We start from the raw sequence: 23,371 nt of genomic DNA, 5'->3' as shown, positions 1-23,371 counted from the left end.
ACATAGTCAGGAATAAAAAGGTATACCTGAATCTTATAAAATATTTTTTTACCTGGTTGTGCAAGTGCCAGGTTTGATAGTCTTCCTCTGTGCATTTCCGACTGAAGATGGACTTATAGTCTATCTTGATGAGCTGCCATTCAGAACGGTGGCTGAAGTGTCCAAAAAAGCTGCAGAGGAAAATGACAAACTTCACGAAAATTATACTTTGAAACCATTAGAACCATGTCTGTTATGATTCCTCTTTACTTTAAAAAATGATTGTGGTTTATTACAACCTGTAATATTTTGTCGTTTTTGTGGTCATTTCAACCTGTAATAGTTTCATTGTACTCCAAAATAAGTACTAAGACATAGATAAAGCACTACAGATAAGTCAAATGTGGCAAGAAATAAGCAATAAGATGACCAGGTTGTAAAAAAGCCAAGATGGCCAGATGGGTTGTAACAGTATAAGTAAATAAATACCAACCTAAAACCAAGCTGCAGCACAATTTCATACATATTTTTTCTGAGTTTTTCCTATTTGTTTACTTTTGTGCTGTGAAGTACCAGATACGTAAATCTCTTTAGGCCTTTAAGGGCTCTTCAACTGAAACAATTTGAGAAAGAAGTATTGTGTTTCTCAGTTGCTCAGGACTCAAGCAGATATTGCTTCATTTTTAAGGGGTCACCAGTCAAAAAGGTCTAAACCACTTCATTTGGGGTTTAAGTCAGTAATAGTCTGTAATTGCACAATTAAATAGGGCGGCTCTGGCTCAGGAAGTAGAACAGTGATTCAACAATTGGAAGATTGGCAGTTCTATTCCCGGCTCCTCCAGGTGACGTGTCCTTGCGCAAGATACTTAACCCCAAATTGCTCCTGTTGCTGTGCCAACGGTGTGTGAATGTATATGAATGGTTAGCGTTCCTCCTGATGAGTCATCAGTGTATGAATGTGTGTGAATGGGTGAATGAGACATGTAGTGTAAAAGTGCTTTGAGTTGTCATAACGACAAGAAAAGTACAGTCCATTTACCATTTAAACTGTGGGAGCTCACGACTATAGTACATTTGCTCAAAAATTGATTCTGGAAGTTGGTCTCTAATCTGTTAGATGTACACTAAACACTTTAAACAGTTTTATTACTGACTTTGTTTTCTTTTCCAAATGAGTATGGCTAATGGTTTCAAACTGGATTGTCTAATTGCTTTGTTTCTTTCCCCATCAGACTTCTTTTTAATGATGTGTTCCAGAGTGAATGCTGACCCAACTGCCAAGAGTTGAGTTGACAAAGAAGAAGAATGACTGTAAAGAGTAAAAACAACAATTTCTATCACTGATTTCTGCTGCATAGATTTAGATTCTTTGTTTTACTGCCCATTATGCTAAAATGTTATAGGACCAGAATCCTAAATCGGTGGAGTTAAGACTTTTAATATCCATGAAGGTCTGAATACCAGTCCTGATGGCCCATTACCTGCCATTTGGATATGTGGCCTAATGAAAACTTAATACCATAGTACTCATCTGTCTATCCTTTTCACTAGGATAAAATAACCAAAAGAAAAAAGGAAATAAAAGAACAGATGTCATTTGTTCCTTTTGGGATTTTTGGGACTTACGTCATGATCTGGTTTTCAGCCCCAGCCTCCACCAAAACACCGTCCACGAACAGAGGGACTGGGGAAAAGCTGTGCTGGGTCCACTGCCCCCCGTCATCAAAGCTGACCCTGTGTATGTGTGTCAGAAAGCATTCCCATCACAAACCCAACAACAGCAATGGCATAGAAACAGACACTCTCTATTAGAGCCTGTTCATAGGGACAGATTTAGGTGAGGATCAGAATGACTGGCTTCTCTCAACAGACGAGTATCAGACTATGCCCACACTAGTACAAACACTGAAAACAATCTCCTTCCACATGATTGTTTTAACGCTGTTTAAGAAATAATCTCCATCCATACCAACATGCCTGAAAACACGTGACCAGTCGTGCAGTGGGCCTGCACCTCTGTACACGGGAACTGCCACAAATTGCTTGAATAGTAACTTGCCTCTTGTACATGTGGGCAGTAGTGGCATTAGAATAGATCAGCAACACCTGGAATTTGTTACCCATGTTGAAATAACCAATGGTAGTCAAGGCTGATGTTTGTTTGTTTTTCCAGAAAAGGCTCACGTGAAAGATGCGTGACGAATCAGGGAAGGACATGTCATGACTGTTAATACCCAATCAGGAAGCGAGCGTTGTTACAGTCTCCATTTCTGCCCGTCCAGACTAAAACACTATCCTGAAGATTTCTAACTAAAATGGGGTACGTTTCAGGGGTTGGAAAATGCCTGAGCAGTGTGGACGCTAGGCGTGAACATAGCAAAAGTAATGCATTTTAAAACAAAAACATTTTAATATGGCTATAGGCTTAAAGTCTGAGTGTTAAAGGGATATTTTAGAGACAATCGGTCTGGTTAACAAAGCAAAGATGCACAAAACTGCTTTCAGAACACATGAAAAGAGGACATGTCAAAAGGAAAAAGAGCCACATCTCAGGTCTGGGGTAAAGTCTACACGGGTGAGAAAACAAGACTAGTCTAGAACTGTTTCATGTTCAACTACAAAACTGTTGAGGGAGGCGACAGCAAAAAAACTGGACAGCTTTCATCGTTGGGGCCTGAGCTCTATTGATTCTGACAGCTTATCAACATCGGTGCTGAAGTGAGAACAACTAGGAGTACCTGAGTGTGACATGGGTAGAAACACCGCTGAGGCCTGTGCTTGGGAGAAAGAAAATCCTCCATTTCTGGCTCTAAAAACCCCCATTGCCTTCATTTGGCTAAAAGCTCTGACAACAGGAAAGCGTTGACATGCACCTATTATGAGATTCAGGTCGGGGAAGTGTTTAACTTTACACTGGCTGAGAAAGCAATACTGTTCCGTAGCTGCTGTAGAGAGACTGTGTAGATACACAGCCTTCTTTCTTTCTGTCATTTTTTTCTCTTCCTCTACCATCACACTTAAATTGGTTGGGAGACAAAAACCCAGCAGGCTACACTTCAGTGGCTCTAAAACTAATTTCAAAATTGTTGCAAAAGCGACTGGAGAACAGATCTGGTCTCACTTGGATTAGCCTGCACTGAGGCAAAGCGTAGGCACCCGATTTGGCAAGAGGAAGGCAACATGTTAATGAAAACACTAAAAGGGGGGGCTCAGACTGCTGGCTGTTAATGATAAGTGGCTTGAAAAAAATCTCTCAAATTAGATTGCATATGACTTTTCTGCAGGAGCCGCAGTCAAAGTGTATCACTAAATGGATCAAGTGTCACATATAATATATACATGCTCTTTTTTTGATGCATAAGGGTTGAATTAACCTAAGAATAGCTGTAGGAAATAGGAAAAGTAATTTAAGAATGGAAGAAGAAATAAGTAATCTAAATGGACATACCACAAGTGTTGGGTTGGCACAGATGGCTGTTTCACCGCGACAAGGGCTCCTCCTTTATCCAGAAACCACACATTGTGCTCCTCTTCAAAAATCTGAAAAGATATATAGATATATTCAGGCTCCCAGGGAAATATTAATGTAACAAAAATATTTTCATCATTTACAGGAAGTTCTGAGATGAGACATTTACCATTTTGGAAACCCTACCTCCAAACAGCTAGCTTAGCACCCAATGATTTCTCTACATGTTGGAACTCTATTAAGAAGTTATAGAGTGTTATAGTTTTCTTACTAAAAATGTGTTAGGAAAGAAGTTAAACTCGTGTTCATCTTTTCTAACATCAGTTACACATGTCAGGTGTCTGATTATCTAGTTTATTTACAACAGCAGTACCCTAGCATTATGATGAAGAGTTAGCTTAGCCTTTTCTAATTTATATTTGTAGTTTTATTTGGATAAGTAAAATCAAATAAATAAAACTTAGCATTATAATTGTGGAAGCTGGTCCTGGATGTTACTCTCCTGCTCTTTGTTGGATCTGTTGAGACTTTGCTGAACTTGCTAACTGAGACAGTGTTATGTTTTGTAGATGGCTAATTCTCAGACACTCCTTTTGTAAAAGTGAAACATTTTATTTAAATAAAGCTTAAGTAACCACTATGTTGACTGTCCAAGTAAACATCTTAACAATGTTAGGTCATGTTTGAGGTCATAATATTGACTTTTTGCTCAGAGTTGGCAGCTTTGGATTCAGTGTTTTAGCATTGTATAATGTATGAAGCAATCTAGTGCACATTAATATACTTTAACATTTTTTTTTTTAAAGGATCAATAAATGGTTTCTAACAGTGTTCAACCATATATCTAAAACAAGAATTTCATCCAACATAATATTGGTTGTCTGCTAGTAATGAGAAGTTTGCTTTTGCCCTATTTGGTCTGAAATTAACAAGCCAGTGTTTCAAAAACAAGTTAAAACGTGAAGGTGAAAGCTTGGCATGCAACAGTCAGTAAGTATGTTTTTAGAATAAGACATGACACTCTAATACAATATTACATTTGGACAGCCAGGAGCTATTCTGTCAACATTTCACACTATTGTACAAAGCTGGCTTGATTTTTGTGTGAAGCTCACCTGTCTCCAGTTATTGCCAGCATCAGACGATATGAACATGCCAACATTGTTGTAAGACAGCTCCGCTCCAATATTTCCTGCAGTGAAAATGCCGACAGAATATGTGACACACACGCACACACACACAAAAAACCTGCAGTGAGATCACACAGATAAATGACCATATGTGTTTTAAATACACGCTGCCAACCGCACAATCCACGTCTGTGATTCATTTCTTCTTCTGGCGTGATCCCCAAATCAGCTTTCTGTCTCTCAATTCATGTGAATGATACTAAGGAGACCCGAAGTTAATTCCTATGAATGCCTGCATGATTCAGACAACATAATGTGAGATGTGGAGGAGGGAGGCTGCCTCCTTCACTGGGGTAGTTTGCAGTGTTACAGTGCAATGCCTCCAATGCCTTTTTTTTTTTCCTGTGAATGAACCGGCTTCTTCTGTTGATCTGCTCTGCTATCTTGGCCACGGCTCAGTAAATAGGCATGTGTTTGATCTGGATGGTGTTTGTCATGTTGGTGAGATGATCTCTGCACCAGCTGACGTCTTAAAAGGCGCAGCAGGCAAAGTGAATCACGGTGCCAAAGCGAAAGCTCAGCCAGTAATACACACACACACACACACACACACACACACACACATACATACACACACACACACAAGCACTCAGCATTCTCACACACATCGAACACAAAACAGACAGATCCAAAGTCAAACACACTCACGCATGAATGTACACATACAGTAAAAAACTTGTTCTGCTGACATCAGCATGGCTGCTAACACATCTACTTTGTCTTAACTTATCTTTCTTGCTTCAACTCTTTCAAACGCTCACAGGCACACATCAGATCACAAACTGTTGCTTTTTCTTTAACATACATAATTGGCCACAGGTCCTCAAAACAAGTGGACATTTTTGACTGAGATGAATAAAATGCGATCCACAACACTGCAGAAGAAGAAGAACCTGCCCAGTGTAGCTAAAAGTCTGCCTTCACTCAATAATGTGTTTTTCTTCTTTTTTATTTGAGTTGGATGTTTGAGCTCCACTGTGCAGAACTATGTATTTATATATTTGTTTTCACATTAATCTGCTGAAAGTGGAAAGTTTCTCTGTGCTTAGTGAAAAAATGATTTTTAGTTATGGGCATAAATAAAAAGTTATAATGTAAGATCATGCCAAACTAGTTGATATGGTGTTTTATTGAGAATTTAGTGTTTTTAAGCAAGTTTAATTAGACATTTTTGCCATAATCCTCTAATATATTCTCTCTAAATGGATTAAAAGCAGAAATTTGATGCTGGATCCACAAAAAAAGAATGTGTGCAAGTTATTCATGCGTTCATTTCCAAATTTTAACCCCTTCAAATTTGACTAAACCGCATGGACACAAAAAAAGATCACTGACTCAGAAATATTGACACTTGCGATTTGATATGAAAAATATTAGCATATTCATAAATTCAGTAGATGTAATTTAAAAAGTATTTTTAAAAAGTATGTTTAAAGTGATAATTGTACTTTTTTGCAGAAAAACAGGTTAGGGTTAAGGTTAGTTGCAGACACACATTGTTGCAGCAGAATACTTTATATGTCTTACTATATTTCAGAAGGGAATCTTAAAAAAAATCAATGAGGCAGAGGCTTAGGTGAGAGGGCACATCAGCCTTTCATTCACTCACAGTTCAGCCCTACATCCAACATACCTTTTTTCTTTTACCATTTGACGTGTAACACACTTGGCAATTGCAAGTTAAGTAGAAATATTTTACTATTAAATAATACTTGCGTTGAGTCTTTTATCTCACCTGTGGCAACTATGACCCCCGGTGCAGAGCTCTTGGTAGAGATTGTTCCTGACAAGTACGGGTTCTCTGACATTTGCAGTTGGAGATGGAGTGAACAGAAAGGCTGGAAAAGACAAGGGGGAAAAAAGCATGATAACTTGATGGAGAAAAATAGATTGACAGATACAAGTAACGGTACTGTACATTCATCCAGAAAACCATCTTTTAGTTAAGCCATTTGAAAATGAGTACATCACCTTGTTTAAGAGGTGTATATCTCATATTTACATTCATATTAATTCAAATCAACCTTTTTCTGACTGTGCATCAGCATATTTAGCCATCAGGTAATGACAGAAGAGAGGGAGTGTGACTAATTTCTTTCCAAATGACAGGGTCAGAACAGAACAAAAACAAAACCATCAAAACACAAGCCAGATTCATTAGTCTCCCAAAGAGAACCAACTGCGCCTTCAAAGTTTTACTAATTGCATTTAATCTGTCATTAATACAAAAGAGGAATGGAATTTGCATTAAAAGTATGAAGCCAAGTCTCCGGGGCATGCACACAACAGAAGACAATTACATTTGTTCACAGAGCAGAAAAAAAAACGTGTCTGCTTTCATCCTCGCAGCAGACAGCATGTCACTGGTGTAAGGACATCAAGGGCAGTGGGACTGAACAGGGTAATCAAAAGGAATCTATGACAGTAATTAAAATGTCACATGAATGCGCAATAACGGTGAACCGGTAAGTCACACCACACAGCCCCAAAATCACCTCTTAAACAGTGTGAAGTCTTCTTAATGTCTCAAACATGATCCCTTCCTAACAGTCAGCCTGTTAGTTTTAGTTGCAGGGAGGCTGACTAATGAGGAAGGAGACATCAGCTTATGCACTACATGTGGATCTACCAGGGTAGCACCTTATCTGACTTACTTTACTACTACCACCTCTACTTTTCTAAGCGGATGATATCATTCAAATAACACCAGTATCAAACATACATCATCAACATTGCTATACAAAGTTGATCCCAATGCTGTAAATGAAGACACTAAGGTATAATGTCTCCAGCTTTCTAGTTGCTTAGGGATACAAAAAAAACACATTACTAAAGTGTTCTTAAATTAAGGTCTGCAGCTATAAATGTTAATAAGTTCTTAACAAAACCTAATGGGCTGAAAATAAGCAGGTGTGTGACTGGAAGGTTCACTAGATCAATGCTGGGATAATCTGGCTGGAAGTATTTGAGCATCCGTCAACACGCTACAATCCCTCAATACCACCACTGAAATGCCTTTGAGCAAGGTGCTTAACCCAAACTGGTAGTACTGGGAAGCTTCCAGGTGTCAATGTATTTAGAGTGGCTAATATGAAAAACACCAATGTCTTCTTTATATAATCCTACTACTATAATTGGAGAGCTGGATGTTTTCTGTCTTTCGCCAACCGTATGCGTAGAGATGCTGTACCAGGGGAGACATTTATCCACGGTCACGGACATGTTCAACACGGTTCAACATGCCTAACAAGAGCAACTCACTATTGGAAAATACTCGTGATGCCGCATGACATTAACGTAAGGTGGCGAAACTCCAGAAAAGTCAGGTAAGAAACCACAAAACACAATCGCTAATGCTACAGCTACAGTTTGTTAACTACTCACCCATACAGTAGCGAATGCTAATGCTAATGCTACAGTTTGGTAGTTACTCACCCATACAGCCTTCAAACCATGTAATTATCCTTCCGCGACATGAATTAACACATTATGTTCCTCAACACATTAGCTGTTCAACTGTCTATTAGATTATGGAGGGACGTGAGGTTAAGGTGAAGTTTAGGTTTATAACAACTTCTTCAGCAGAGAGCCAGCAACACAGGTCACCATTTCTGACGGTCACAGATTTTGGTGTAACACCGGTTAAAACAAGGGAAATTATATTTTTTCAGACAATACTTGCATGAAATATTACATTTTTCTGAGGTAATGAGTATTCACATTTTCCTCTATCATTACCCATCCTTACCAAGATGTAGAAATTATTACTTAGATTTTAGTGTTTAGTGCATATTATGCAACTAGATCATACTTCACAATGTGATGATGCATGTGAAGCCTAACCTTTTCATGCACTGGGTCCACTATATTACAATTTACTCTGTGTGTCATATTCTATATAAACATTTTTCAGAAATCCCATTATCAATATATATTGACTTTGTTAACCAGTGGTGTGTCATCATGCATGATCTCATTTAAACAAACTGACTTGACTCAGCAGTGTGCTGTGAGGACTGTTGCCACAGAATGAGACAGCAGAGGCCATCAGAGCCGCCTGAGGCCACAGGTACTCATACCTTCTGATTAACCCTTTATCCACATGCATATATTTCAATTAATGTACAAATAAACATATTGCTGGTTCACTTTCTTACCTACCTGCTAGCATTACCATGCTAATAAAATACATACCTATCTAAATAATTCATCCCACAGCAACAACATTAACAATTGTCATTTACATACACCATCTCATTCACACATGGCCTAACATGTCCTTGGTTATGTGGATATCATTTCAAACAACTATCTGACTCAACTACACTCATGGATTATAATTTACTCAACAGCATTAAAAACACATTTGAAATATTTACTTTTCAGCTGAGCGCTCTGAGAACGATCGCCACCGAAAGAGACTGAAGAAGACATTGGAGCCACCTCAGGTTACAGGTACTCATTGTTCTAGTTAAATATAATAGGTCCCACTACATTCATTCAGGTGTAGAGCCACAACAGTCCCCTATGTATCATATTGTTACCACAAGAGCCCAGTTGCTTTCTTTTAAAGCTACGGATGATACTAATACACCCAGGTGGGGAGTTCCTGTCCTCTGAAAAGAAGCCAATGCGGAAGTAACTTAGAGCTGCATTCTATCAAAAGGCCACCAGGGGGCGATCGTTTTGTGTTCAAAAAGACTTCCGGCTCTATACAAGTCAATGGAGAATTCACCAACTTCTCACTTGATTTCTAACCTCAGTAAACGTTTTCAAAATGTGTTTATGGTCTCAATCGCTAGTTTAAAGCCTTCTTCAATGCAGTCTGGTGTTCATTTGTGAAATTTTGGCCTCCCTGATTTTATACTTGACGATAAAGCAGGCTACGTGGCTACGTTGTGATTGACAGGTTGATTGACCAATGTCCTTGAGATCCAGCCCTCGCAACCAATCGCAGCCTCAACGCTCCGCCGTTGGTCCCGCCCATACGTCCGTTCATGACTCCGCCTCATGCCAATATAAGTAGAATCCGTGTTCATTTTTTCCCAGAATGCCTAGATTCGATACTATTGGCTTCCGAGCAGCAGTCCACAAACCAATGGGTGACGTCACGGATGTTACGTCCATTTCTTTTATACAGTCTATGAATACACCATGGAAGTTGTATACCTTTACTTTGAAACAATCACAGGAAATGTTCCAGCATTTCTAATCACCAAGACGGTTTTAATAGATTGCGAGATGGGTTATTATTACATCTCTGGTAAGGAATGATGATGAAGATCAGACTAAAGAACAGCAAGAAAGAATGTGAACACACATCAAGTGTTCTTAGAAATAACCACAAAGATCTGAAAAGCATGAGTAAATTATTTAGTACCCACAACTACCGCCATTAATTCAAACTAATTAACTATTTATAAAGGGTGCTTTATTACAAAGTGATACAGTGTATATACTGCTCATTTCAAACATAAGCACAAAAATCTTTGGAGCAGCAGTAAATATACAGAATCTTACCAGTATGCAGTGGATGTCGTTTCCATCCAGGTCAGTAGCAGGGGCCTGTAGGAGCCTCCAGTCCCGGCCTTTATTGTAGGTGATGAAGGTCTTCACCTGGCTGTCTTGCCTCTTGTTGGCGATCAACATGCCTTTAATTCCGGCCACCTGTTGGATACAGAACAGGTCGATTTAATCTTAATCTATCAATGCAAAACCAGCAGGGCAATGGTTTATATCTCTCCAATGCTTCCATAGTTGTTTGTTTCTCAGTTGCAGATAATAAAGCAGACCCTATCCTCTCATCAGAGAGGGCATTTTGGGTACTGAGGCAGCAGTCTTCACAACACAAGCTCAGTTAAATGCAAATGGTGTGCTTCTTGCCGTGGCTGACAGTCTGGCAGACACAATCAGCAGAGTCGACTGCATTTTCTTACAAGTGCTATCTGTAATTATATCCTAACAAGTCTCAACAATACAGACAGTACAAAATGATAGCCGCTGAGAAGTGACACCTAATCTTTTCTCTTTTTTTTTCCTCCCAGTGAACACATGTGCACAAAACCACACACATACACACACACCTGTCTTCCAAAACCTTGGTTGAAGGACCCCCACTTGTTGTTTCCCAGGGATTAGACACATCCCTCAACAAAAAACTGTAGCGTCATATGCAATGGAAAAGGACGGAGTCATTCCAAATGGTTGCCATAGCGAGGAGCTCCAGTTGGATGTGTTCCCCTCCCTGAAGGGGGGCACGTCTGTATAAGTGGCACTAATAGGCAACGTATTTGACATTGTCATAGAAACATGGCGCTCAGGATGGATGCAGCTAACGAGCCCCCCCCCCATCCTTATCCAACCCCACTTGTCAATCACTGCAGTAATTATTTATTGCTTCCACCTCCTGTATCATTCACACACACACATACACACACGCACACCTGCATGCGTTCCCACCAGCATACTTTTCTTTCTTTATCCATCACTCAGCACAGATGACTCTGAACAGCGTAGCATTAAAGGAACGCACAAACATTTTGGGGAGAGATTTGCTTGTTTGCTGCTTTTATGCACAAGGATCTAAAGCAGTCCTGCTATTTGCTGCACGCCAAGTGAATGAAAATGGGGGGAAAGGAGAATGAAGCATGAAGATTTTGCTGCAGCATGTCTTCAGGAAAGAGAGTGAACATCCTGCTGGTTTTAATAATCTATTATCTTCGGTGAAGCATATCTCAGTAATGTGAGTCGTAACTTTGGCCGCGATGTACAAATGATGAACAGTGCAAAATCCTGTATTTGATATCTTAATACTTAATACTCCGAGGCAGTGGACATTGTCTCGGAACCTTCGTGAGTCTACAGCAATTGTGCTCTGAACAAACATCTCTATTTGCTGATTCTTTATTCAGCAGAGGGCTCTGTTGACTTAGTGACATTATCATACAATAGGGAATTCTTAAATAACACAAGAGGGGGTGAGTGGGAGGTAGAGGGTGCTGAACTTGATTGGTCAGCATTTACAGCTGGTGGAAGCCCGATGCATGACCCTGTTTTTTGCATTTCAGACAACTCCTGTACAAGAACGATAAAACGCTATTGTTGCAGTTTATTTGATACCACAACATCAATTCAGTTTACTGCATCTGTAAAGCTGTGTTCCCCGAAACACTTCCTGTACAAATGATTATACTTCTCAATATCTGGGACTAATCATTTCATTATCAGTTCCACTTGTGGTTTGGCAAGTGTACCAAAATGCATCGGAATATCTTTTTTTAATGTACTGACCTTTATTTATTAATTAAAAAACCGATCTGCTCGAGCGCTTGAGATGTATACTTAATGCCGCATCCTACCCATGGATGAAAGTGTTAATTTCCTCTTTAAAATCATAAATCTTCTCTTAGAAGAATACCAGTGGGTATAAGAGAGTTCCTGAAGCTCTACACTAACTGACATCTCCAATTTGTCTACAATCCAAAGAGTTTCGAATATATAATCTGAATATGATTTTAAACAGATTTGAAAAGCCGTGGATGTTTTACATTTTCCGCTTGATACATTATTCAATGACCAATTGATTTTTAAAGTTGGTCTAATTTTTTCTTACATTTTTAATCGCCTAATTAATTATTCAGTTAATCATTTCAGTGCTACTTTGTCATTGAAGTCGCATTCAGTTTTTTTATTATTTTTTTGGTCACTCGGGGGCAGCAGAACGAGCATTAAACACAACATTTACATATTAACACTTTATAAAATTATTAAGGTTAGCAAACAGTTACCGATTTACACACATACAGTAGACACAGAGCAACATTGACATTCATTTTGAGCTGACACATGGCATTTATTCACTCTTTTAGCTCTTTCCCACAGTCTCTGCCAAATCCTGAGGCAAACATTTGGCTCATTAGCTGCTAAATGCTCCACCAGCTAGTCGCTAACTTGGCCTGTTTGGTGCCGAGCATGTAGCATACATTTTTTTCTTTATAGAGGTTGTTCAAGGAAAACAGCTGTGTGCTGCTGGAAACAGGGTTGGAAACAGCAGAGTATGTGGGCTGAAAAAACCTAAACTATAAGCTAAAAGAGGCTAAAAGCTATGTAGAGATGATGGGAGTGTCAGAGTAGGGTAATAATTATCTGTGGGTTTGTCATTACCTATCCAGCATGTCCATGTGGGCCCCACATGGGTTAAATGTGGGTTATGTGGGTACTGAGTTGGCATGGGGGATGAACTGAACACATTTTGTGGGTCCCACATGGTTTCAGTAACATGAGCCCCACATGTGAAGCCCACATGGGCTGACTGTATGAACCCCATAAGGAATGTAAGTAGGCTAAGCAGGCATGAGTATAAACAAGTCAAATTGTATGAGCCCAATATTGTTTCAGAAATATGGGCCACATATGTGAAGCCCATGCGGGCTGGCTAAATGGGCCCATTTAAGGTCCATTCTGATCACACTTAGACCTCATATGGGCAAACATATGGGGCCTACATGGGTCTCACCTAGTTGGGCCCCACCTGAAACGCAGTCAGAACCCACTTGAAGCCCATGTGGGCAAACACAGGTGGGGCCACCATGGAAAGGGCTGGGTATGAGTGCTTACCTTCTGTTAATAATGAAAACATTAATTAGTGCATCTTAAATGAATAAATGAATTGCTTAATGAATGAGCCACCATGCGCATCAACACACATCTTTCGGTTCAAATCTGACAGTAGTACCTCCATCAACTTATTATGGTCATGATAGTTATTAGCATTTCATCTCAGTCCTTAACTGAGTTATCACATAATAGGAATGGAAGCCGCGTGTCCATTTGAAAATCATTTGTTGGATCACCGCTTTGTGGGTTTAAGCGTGTTGGCGGGAAAACAAACACAAAGGACTACATCCTCATGAGCATCAGCATCATCATCATCATCCGGATCATCCAATACTCTCCACCTACAACAATCCACTCCATGTCTTCAATCAATCATTCAGAGCTCAATCAGAGTGATAATTGTCGGAAAGCCATCTGCTGAACCAGCTCTCAGACTGAAAGGAAGTTTAGCGGCTGATGCAGAGCCTCGATGTCAACAGAAAGCTAGTTTGCACAACAAAGGCTCATGATTATAGAAATTGCCCTTATGTAGTCTGATTGACAATAAAATAATCCCTCTAATTTAGGAGATAATTGCGCAATTTTCTTTGTGGAAATAACATAATTGATTTTCGGGAGATGGATGCAAAGCACACGGAGGCCCTCGGGAGGGAAGAAACCTGATTTCTAAGTGGATGAACAAAACAACTTCCACACTCTTTGCCGTCTCCCCCTCTGGTCAGACCAGAGCCGCGTCCTCTCTGTGGAACATTAGGTCTGTGAAGTGCAGTTTGTCAGGGCCTAGCAGCAATAAATGGGATGAGTTCCATAGCATATATCTTCCCCTTGTGTAATGGGTCTGATTTATCAGAGACAGCAGTGTATCATCTATCTCTTGTTTAGGCTCAGATCAGGAACGGAGCTGTGACCGTATGACAAATGCAATTAAAACGCCTTATCATCTAGTGCTGCATGGTGGAAATGCCTCAACTACTGCTGCATGGTAATAGGAGCTACACACACACACACACACACACACACACACACACATACACACATTCAGACTACCCCCCACCCCCACACACCACATACTGTGCAAGGAGAAGTAATGGCATTGTTAATTACCACAGCGCTGCCACTGCTGCCGGCCAATATCTCACTTCCTTCACTCTCTCAGTCACACCTGCCAGCGTAGGAGTGATAAACTTGGTCCACCAGGGAGTGGAGAAGGTGGGAATTTTTTTTCCTCTCCTGCCATGAATGCTAATGCAAACACATACAGTCGCTAGCCAGTCAACTAACAAGGTCATTACAAGTCCAGAGGTGCATGGCAGCGAGCTCCATTAAGTATGCTCTTTAAACTGTGTGTGTGTGTGTGTGTGTGTGTGTGTGTGTGTGTGTGTGTGTGTGTGTGTGTGTGTGTGTCTGCTGTCAGGAAGATAGAGGACCACTGGCTGGAACGCAAACTTATCTATACTGTATAAGACAACAGTAAGACAACGTGTGCAGTATATACACTGTGAGGTCCACCAGTAGTCAAGATACTTCTATTTTGCATTTGTTTTGAATGTAATGCTGTTTTTTCCCTTAGAAATAATATCAGCTTGACAGTTTTAGTGATTTTTTGAAAACTGTACATGCATTTTAGAACATCTCAGCAGCTGTAATGCATTTGCTTTAATTACAGCAGGTAGTGTGAATCTTTGGGAGTCTCAGGATTTGATTTGTTTCTGATTCTTGGATCTCTGATGTGATTCAGAATCTATTCTTAATTCAAACCTGGACATTTACAGCTGGTGGAAGCTCTATGCATGACATCATTTTTGCATTTCAGACATGCCCCTGTATAACAACGATTAAATGCCATTGTTGCAGTTTATTTGATACCACAACATAAATTCAGTTTATCGTATCAGTAAAGCTGTGTTCCCTGAAACACATCCTGGACATTTATTATACTTCACATAAGCTGGGACTAGAATTCTTGATTCAAACCCGATTCTTGATTGAAAGAGGGCAAAGTTTTTACTCTCTCGCTCCAGTATCAAAGCTGTGATTGGTGTCCTTATTTCACTGAAACAGAACATGAAACATAACTGGCAATTAAAAATAAATCATCAGCAGCCTTTTTAGTTTAAAAAGTTAACTGCATTCATTAATTAATGAGTTAATTTGAAAGCATCTTACAGCCTCCTGCCGGTATGAGAATAACAAAATGAGGGGGAGGCAGAGTGCTTCACTGTGTTGTTATTCACACGATGCCTCCAGCTGTGGAGAGCAGCCTCTCTGCTGTGGGTAAAACCATTGCTGCACAGGAACCGGCAGGGTCCCCACGGATCCTTAAAAAGTCTTAAAATGTCTTAAATTTAGTTTAGTTTAGTCTGAAATTGTAGAAGTTAAGGCTTTAAATTTGATTTGAGTTGAATTAAATTTGTTCAGTTTATGTTATTTATTATCATTGTCATTATTTTCTGATTATTTTACCTAACCAATCAATCAAGTTATTAATAAAAGTCAAAAATAATCAGCAGTACTATAATGAAACTAATCATTAGAAGCAGTCCTATATAAATTAATTGACATTGAATTTAGCTCCATTTCAACCCACTACAACAGTACAATTCTGCTTTTGCATTATGATGTCTCAGCAATAGTATTATTTTTTTCCTAAAAAATGTGGACAAACCCTGACTGTTTAATTTTTAAGAAAAGTAGTGATGTAGCAGTCTGTGGTCAGGGCTCTACTTGTCTGCCCTGGTTACTTTGACTTAGCTCATCCTTTTAAATAATAATGTGAATAATGTGGAGTGATGAGTTCAGTACCCAACCCTTGTATGCAAATGACTCTATGGACCGATGTGCTTAACTGGTAAAAAGAATTCTCAGTGGTTAACTAATTAACTGTTAGCTGTTGACATCTCTCTTCCTAAACTAATAATAACTGAACATATTGGCCTGTTTCACGCTCGCATTGCCATGAAAGCATGAAGCTGCAAAAATGTAGTTGGTTATTATAGTATTAAAGTGATCCTCCAGTGATTTAGTATTGCACTTCCATAAAGCTGGTGGATTCAAGGACAGACTAAAAACACAAAAGTCAACAAAGACATTCTGAAGTCCCTATTAAGAGTCAAAAACTGTGGCTCATACACTTCTCATAACTCAACACATTTTGGCTAGACCCTCTGCGCCTGGTACACACCATGTCTTTCAAACTCCATACCCCCAGTTTGGAGAGGAGGCTTGTAGAACATGATCATGTAATAATTTCCCAATAATGTACTAACTCCCAGTAATGTCATAAAAAACACTCATTACTCAATAAAAAAGTAATAAAACCTGAGAATGTAATAAAGTGCATTTCCCAATAATGTAATAATCTCTTTACTGATGATGTAATAAATTATTACATTATTGGGTTAACCTTATTTTTGCAGAACCTAATAATGTAATAATTTCCCAATATTGTAATAACATTATTGGTAAATGCACTTTGTAACATTATTAGGAAGTTATTACATTATCAGGTTTTATTACATTTTTTTTAGTAATAAGGGTTTTTATTGCATTATTGGGAGTTATTACATGATCTGGAAATTATGACATTATCAGGTTCTACATTCCATCAAAAATGTGATGACATCATCAGGGTCATTTTCTCAGAGTAGTCAAAGCTCCTTTTAGAGACTGATTTTACAGGCTGTCTAGCACTAATGACAGGAACTTGATCTCAGTGTGTAACCATATATAAATAATAATAAAATATGTGGTCGAACAGTAAGTGAATCTTATCTCATTTCAAGTAAATTAAAATCTGTATTTAAAAATAAATGCATAATGTTACATTGTTTATTTTCTGTGCCTTCAGTTTAAATTTGAGCATGTTTGCTCTAAAGATTTTGTGCTCTAGCGGTTCGATTCCCGGCTTCTCCAGTCCACATGTTGATGTGTCCTTGGGCAAGACACTTAACCCCAAATTGCTCCCGTTGCTGTGCCAATGATGTATGAGTGTGTATGAATGGTTAGTTTCGTCCTGATGAGCAGGTTGGCACCCTGCGTGGTAGCTCCTGCCATCAGTGTATGAATGTGTGTGAATGGGTGAATGATGTAAAGCACTTTGATTGGTCGTGAAGACTAGAAAGGCGCTATATGAGTACAGTCCATTTACTTTATCTCATAGCGGTGCTTCGCCACAGCATAAGAAAGAAACTGACTTTGAACCGGAGAGACCGAACATGCAAGAGTCTGTCCATTCTTGATTAAAAGCTCTTTTTTCGCTGCCTGCTTTTTCTCTTGTTTGAGCACACACACATGTGAAATCACTCGCCAACTCGCTTTCCTCTCCAACTGTAGTCTCTCATCTCATCTCTCCCCCGTGTGTGTGTGTGCATCCCACTCCAGTCGTAATGCTTACGGAATGCACAGATTTGATTGGCTGAGTATCATCATGTGAGACCATTTACAACACATGCAACTGGTCTGGGAGTTTTCTGTGCTGCTATACCAGCGCCATAACGGCTAAGTCGAAATAGAAATGCTTCATCAAAATTTGATAATTCTCAGTGCGGGTTATAATGAGCTCACACAAGACACTCAACACTGCACTACTTTGGGTCCTCAGCAAATACACCAGCCAAGTGTGAAGCGGATTGGATGAAAGGTTGTCAAGGAACACGAAGAACAGAGGCTCATTTCTTTTTAGTTAGGTTGAATTGAGCTGTATTGAACTAACCCTAACCCTAATCCCCCTAACCCTAACCCTAACCCCCCTGACCCTAACCCTAATCCCCCTAACTAACTCTAACCCTAATCCCCCTAACCCTAACCCATTCAACCTTTTGAAAAACACCTTCTTCTCCATTGCTTGTGTGATGACAGGTGTGCCTGCGGTTTAAAGAAGATCCTAAGAAGTAGTGAGAAAGTAATAGTCCCTGTAACTTCCCTTAGATTCAATCAATGAAAACCTCACCGAACGTATCCCCCCCGCAGGGTGACCAATTTCATCAGTTGCCTACCTCGTACAAGTCCAGCATCTGGTTCCCCCCGATTCCCCTCGTGGTCTTGACATTTTCCATGGCCAAGGTGAAGTAGATTCCTCTGGTGTCAGACAGGTAGAGGTTGTAGGTGTCGTTCTGGTTCCACTCCTGCACCGCCGCAAATACCTGCTTCTCATCAGTGCTGACAATGTGTAAATCCTATCAGGGAAGCAGGGAGAGATTAAGACGAGTTATGACCGGAGGCGGAGAGGTGAAGGATTAGAACATGCTGACCCTGTGGGACTGGTCATGAGATCAATTCTGTGATGTGAATACAAATGGTGGATGACATACTGTACGGTAAAGCTCACTCGTGGGGTTCACTCTCGATGTAGTGCTACAATTAAAAGTCTGACTAGGAAAGGGCAGGAAGCCAATTTTTAAGGGAAAACAAACTTGCAACATGCCTGTGGCTTAACACATCATACATTTCACCGTCGTGACAGCTGCAAATTCTAATGGTTTCATTAATATGGAAATACCTCATTAATTCAACGACAGTCTGAAATTACACAGATTTCTATGAGTCATAGAAAGTAAAAAGTGAAAATACTTGTCCGGCTATTTTCCTGAATCTTACCTTTGGAAGGGAATATTTAGGCAGTTTGATTTGGATGAATGGCTCTCTCTTGTAGGACACGTAATAAGTGGCTCGTCCTGATGTAGGAACCTACAACACATACAGCCCAGTTAGTCACATACACTGAATATTACATACAGTGTTCTACCAGGAACCTTGGTTTAATAATAGCTTAAATTTAGCAACCATGTACTTCTCTTTGTTTTTTTTAGTGCTGTCATGATGGAGCTCTTCAGGTAAACAAAAGCAGAGGACACCTTGTATCAAGACCTCAAGTGTAACCTCATCCCTGACACTAGATAATATTTTCTCCAATCAATTAAAGTGGTGGGTGAAAGTGCACATCAATCTCTTGCTCTCTCTGTCCTGGTGGTTTTCAAGGTGCTGCTGGATACACAAGGTATCCAAGAGGCTTTTTTTTTTCTTTTTATAGCCATTTATAGCAAACTCCTGGCTTGCATTCAGAGGATGCCCTCTCTAAGTGTCAATGCACTTGGTGGTTTCAAAGTGGACTTGGTAAATATCTCGTAGGACAATCGATACTCTCATTATTCTTTGTCAAGAGAAATCTTTAAGTTACCTACCCAAGCCTCATCTGCTGTCCAGGAAAAAAAAAGTTGTCCTTAATGGTCTAGACCATTTGCAAACACTCTGAGCTGTTAGTTGTTAGCTTATGCAGCAAGAAAACACGGGGCTGCTCGATGTCAGAGAATTGTCATTAGCCTTGAGGCCACAGATACCAAGCACTTTATACACATGCACACACACAGAGACACAATGAGCAAAATGAGACTGTGGCTTCATAACCCACTCGCTTTGCTGTCCTATCAATAATGACATGAAATTCATTAGAGGAAAATCTTCAAAATCAAACTTGTAGCTCTTTGTTGAAGAGAAGCGATATCAGTATTAATGTTGTATGACAGGGCCGATTCTTTCACTGATCGCGTAAGTGCTATGAGTGGCTCAGAAGAGAGAAGATCAGCTCAGAGAGGAAATATAACGGGCTAGTGGTGAGCACTGCAGAACAGTCCCACATGCAATCGAGTGAAGGAGCAGGAGATCGATGGCCGGGTAACCAGAGGCGGTTTGAACTTTAAGAGGAATTGGTATGATTGATTTTTTTTTTTTTTTTTCCCATTCCTTTCAGGGTCTTTCGTCTGTGACGCATACGTGTTAAAATGTGGAGGTGCTCGAATTGAAGGGGAGGTTTAGGTTGAGTACTTGTGAGTTTACTTGAAAGACTTAGAGGAGGTCAAACAGGATTGAAGGATCTTTGGAGAACAACTCTATTTCTTTGTCTAATGTGCTGCCAAGGCCAGTGAGGGTTCTGGAGAAAGAACATCCCTGTAGGTATCTCAGGTGAGTAGGTCTCTGAATAAAACATTTAGTGGGATCAAACAGGAAAAGAAACATTCCCACTACAACTGCAAATAATATGAATAATGTTTAATTATCAGTACTACTTATTATCACATTAAAATATACTTTTAATAGCACAAGGGTAAAAGTACATTGGCAAAGAACTGATGTCAGACAGTGTGATTTTTGCTGTGTTGTTGGAGAGGTGAGGGGATCAGGTGGATGATTTTGTTGTTGTTGTTGTAGTGTCAGGAAAGTTTTTTAGAGGAGAGGGGTCATCTACTCTCTGGGGCAAGAGTACTATATAAGTTTAGAAGCACTTTGGTCCTGAAAATAGTGATTTTCATCAGAGGATTGCAGGAAGGGATGCCATTAGATACATCATCGAACATATGCTGGCCTTTGCAACAAGATAAACTTTTTAGAGGTGAAGAGGTAATCACAAAGCATAACCTAAACACAAGTGCTGCAATCTTCTTAAACATACATCAAATACCACAACAGTTTTTGAGGTAAATTTGAATAAAATCGGTGGTGTTGTGGTCTAGCCGTGAAATTATTCAGACTTTTCCTGTTGACTTTTAAATGTCTGAAACCTCATTTACACAATGTCAAAGTAAATAATATTCATCCTGTCGAGGAAATTAAAATACAACACATACATTTCATCAGTGTTATTTGGAATGCAGGACATTACGTACCATTTCAGATTTTTCTGTCACACAAAATATCATGATTGATATGACACACCGCACAGTGGCTACGATGAATATTAAAACTAATCTGGCACTGAAAACAAAGCACAACTGTTCAGCTGAGATTAAAGTAAAATATTTGTATAGATTATTAGGTAATGTATGGAGCCGTTGCGTTGAACAGATCTTCCATGATGAGAGCCAAAATGGAACTGAACTTGAACTGAGTTGAGTTGATAGTGTCTAGGTGAAAACATGATTTCAAAAGGATGCTCGTGTTGTTCTGTATCTGCAAGCAGACACCTGTTTGCTAAAAGGTAAGCTAATACTACTTGAGGCTTGACGTAGGTTGAGTTTATTTGAGTCTGTTCAGTCTTTCTACCTGATATCAATTAAAAATAGCTAATGAAGCATAGAAAAATGAACATGCAACATAATAAGTCATTAGAACGCCAATGAACACCCACACGTCATACAAGATAGCTAAGTTAGTCATAGTGACTCCTCATTATACTGTATGATATGCATTTAACTCAGGGTTGATCATTTCAAGTGTAATCCATCATGTTACTTGTTTGTTTACATGGAAGCGGTTTAAAATTGGAATGTGTTATAATTATCATATGCCAGGTTGCAAGTTTTACTGTTTACAGACCTACCTGTATGAATATGTAGTCATCTTGAACCACTAAAGAGCTGATGTCGATGTATCCAGGGAATGGGTAGTTCCTGTTACCTTCTGTGCACATCTGAGCTCTGCATGTGACATACTGCACGCCTGTCACATTGGAAAACATACAGGACATGTGAGAGGTTTATAGAGCTGTAGCAATACCTTATCTGTTACGGTGATACATTTCCTTCTGTGTATGGTAACTGCTTTTTCCTCAGTTGTGTAGATAATTTAAGTAGTGCTCTAAACTGTGTAGGGTTGTATTCTACCCATCTATGTAGTCTGACATTTTCCCAGACTAATTTTCTCTTTGTTGTTGTGATTTATTCCTATCGTGTGCAGATACCACAAACAAGAACCTCCGCCTGTCAATCATACTACAGTTAGATGAGAAAAAAACAATGCTTATATCTCAGATTGACGCAACTCCCGACATCACAGGCCGGCACACTATGTCACCTATGGAAGCCATTGGTGGTATTGCCATTCAGAGTTACGGTGCTGACATTCAGAAAGTGAAAGGGAAAGAGAAGAAAGGCCATATTAATCAAGAATCATGCACTGGGTTTATTGGCGGGGTGAGCTGGCGTTGTTTCCCTGGGGACTACTTCTATATTCCGGGAGGAATTCATTCCTATAGAGATCTATTCATTATTCCTCTTTGATGTGTGCGTGTGCGCAGGAGAACACTCACTTCCATCTGGTGTGTGAGCCTCCATGTGGACCAGATCTGGCTCCTTGTCGAGGCCTGAGACACACCTGGGAGAGAATGACAGACTTTAGAAAAATACGTAAGCATGATGACAATGAATAGAAAGGATTGTAAAAGAAACTAAAAGAAGGAATGAATACCAAAGAGTTGTCAATGTGTGTGCAAGGAAAGGAATAGATTAGGGAAATGAAAATAAGCATGAAGGCGAGAGGCATTGTGCTCCAGTTTTCCAGTTCCTTAATTTGGTAAATTATAGAAGATAGTTTTTCTAGTCCAAATGCCACATCGTGCCATCCTAACAACTCAAGGCTAGTTCCTCCCTTCGGCAAAATTCACTATTACACAGAAATACAAATATAGTTCCCCTATCATTGGTTGGTTGGTACAGGGTCACCCACTCTCTGATTGTTAGTATCTCGCAATAATATCTCGCTTTCTTGTTCATTTCACCGCTTGTGGATTAGACTGGATGGATGCAGCTTTCCCATTGTGGTGATATTTCATATCCCTTGGAGGCTGATGAAGCCATTGTCTAAATGCAGCCAACTGGAGGCCTGCCTTGCCATTGCTGCAGGGCCATCCAGTGTTTAGATGTCCTTGAAGGGGCTTTGGCGGTGAAGGGTAAGCGGGCGATGGATTGTGCACATTATTTAGGATTATGCCACGATGGCACGGAAACAGCTCCAGATTTATGCAAGTTACGGCGGATATAGCCGACGGGCGATCTCAGGCACACCCCCAGTCACCTCAGAGAGGGAGAGACGACCAATGAGCTGGAATAGATCCGGGCTTACATTTGTCATGAGTGTGCACTTTTAGACATAGTAGGTACACTGCAGGGGGAGTGAGCAGCTGACGTGATTGGATGAGAAGCGACAGGGACGTCCCGGATCCATTATTAGTCATAGCTCCTCATACTGTATGTATGCTTCTGAATCTGCATGTGTATTTGCATCTGCAGAAAACCTCCCCCCTCCTCCTTGTACTGCTGATGTAAAAATAATAATTTAGTATGTGCAATATGCCTGATATGAGCTGGGCGTGTATAAGAAATGAAGTGGAATGCCACACATGTACTTG

The 23,371-nt window shown here is 39.8% G+C and overlaps 1 protein-coding gene across 2 annotated transcripts in view; it reads right to left on the bottom strand.

Moving 5' to 3' along the window:
- sorcs3a (sortilin related VPS10 domain containing receptor 3a) overlaps positions 1 to 23,371 on the bottom strand; it is a 208,659-nt gene that overhangs the window by 37,015 nt on the left and 148,273 nt on the right. For both annotated transcript variants that reach the window (XM_053328447.1, XM_053328454.1), the window contains 10 exons: positions 22,274 to 22,338; positions 21,566 to 21,684; positions 18,850 to 18,939; positions 18,249 to 18,428; positions 10,159 to 10,305; positions 6,374 to 6,476; positions 4,564 to 4,640; positions 3,428 to 3,519; positions 1,606 to 1,713; positions 53 to 170 (listed from right to left, as the gene is read on the bottom strand). In XM_053328447.1, coding sequence (XP_053184422.1) covers positions 53 to 170; positions 1,606 to 1,713; positions 3,428 to 3,519; positions 4,564 to 4,640; positions 6,374 to 6,476; positions 10,159 to 10,305; positions 18,249 to 18,428; positions 18,850 to 18,939; positions 21,566 to 21,684; positions 22,274 to 22,338 — 1,099 coding nt within the window. The remainder of the gene's footprint in view (positions 1 to 52; positions 171 to 1,605; positions 1,714 to 3,427; positions 3,520 to 4,563; positions 4,641 to 6,373; positions 6,477 to 10,158; positions 10,306 to 18,248; positions 18,429 to 18,849; positions 18,940 to 21,565; positions 21,685 to 22,273; positions 22,339 to 23,371) is intronic.

Source organism: Scomber japonicus, chromosome 2 (assembly GCF_027409825.1).
Source record: "Scomber japonicus isolate fScoJap1 chromosome 2, fScoJap1.pri, whole genome shotgun sequence".
Classification (NCBI taxonomy): domain Eukaryota; kingdom Metazoa; phylum Chordata; class Actinopteri; order Scombriformes; family Scombridae; genus Scomber; species Scomber japonicus.
This window is presented reverse-complemented; position numbering and strand designations above follow the sequence as displayed.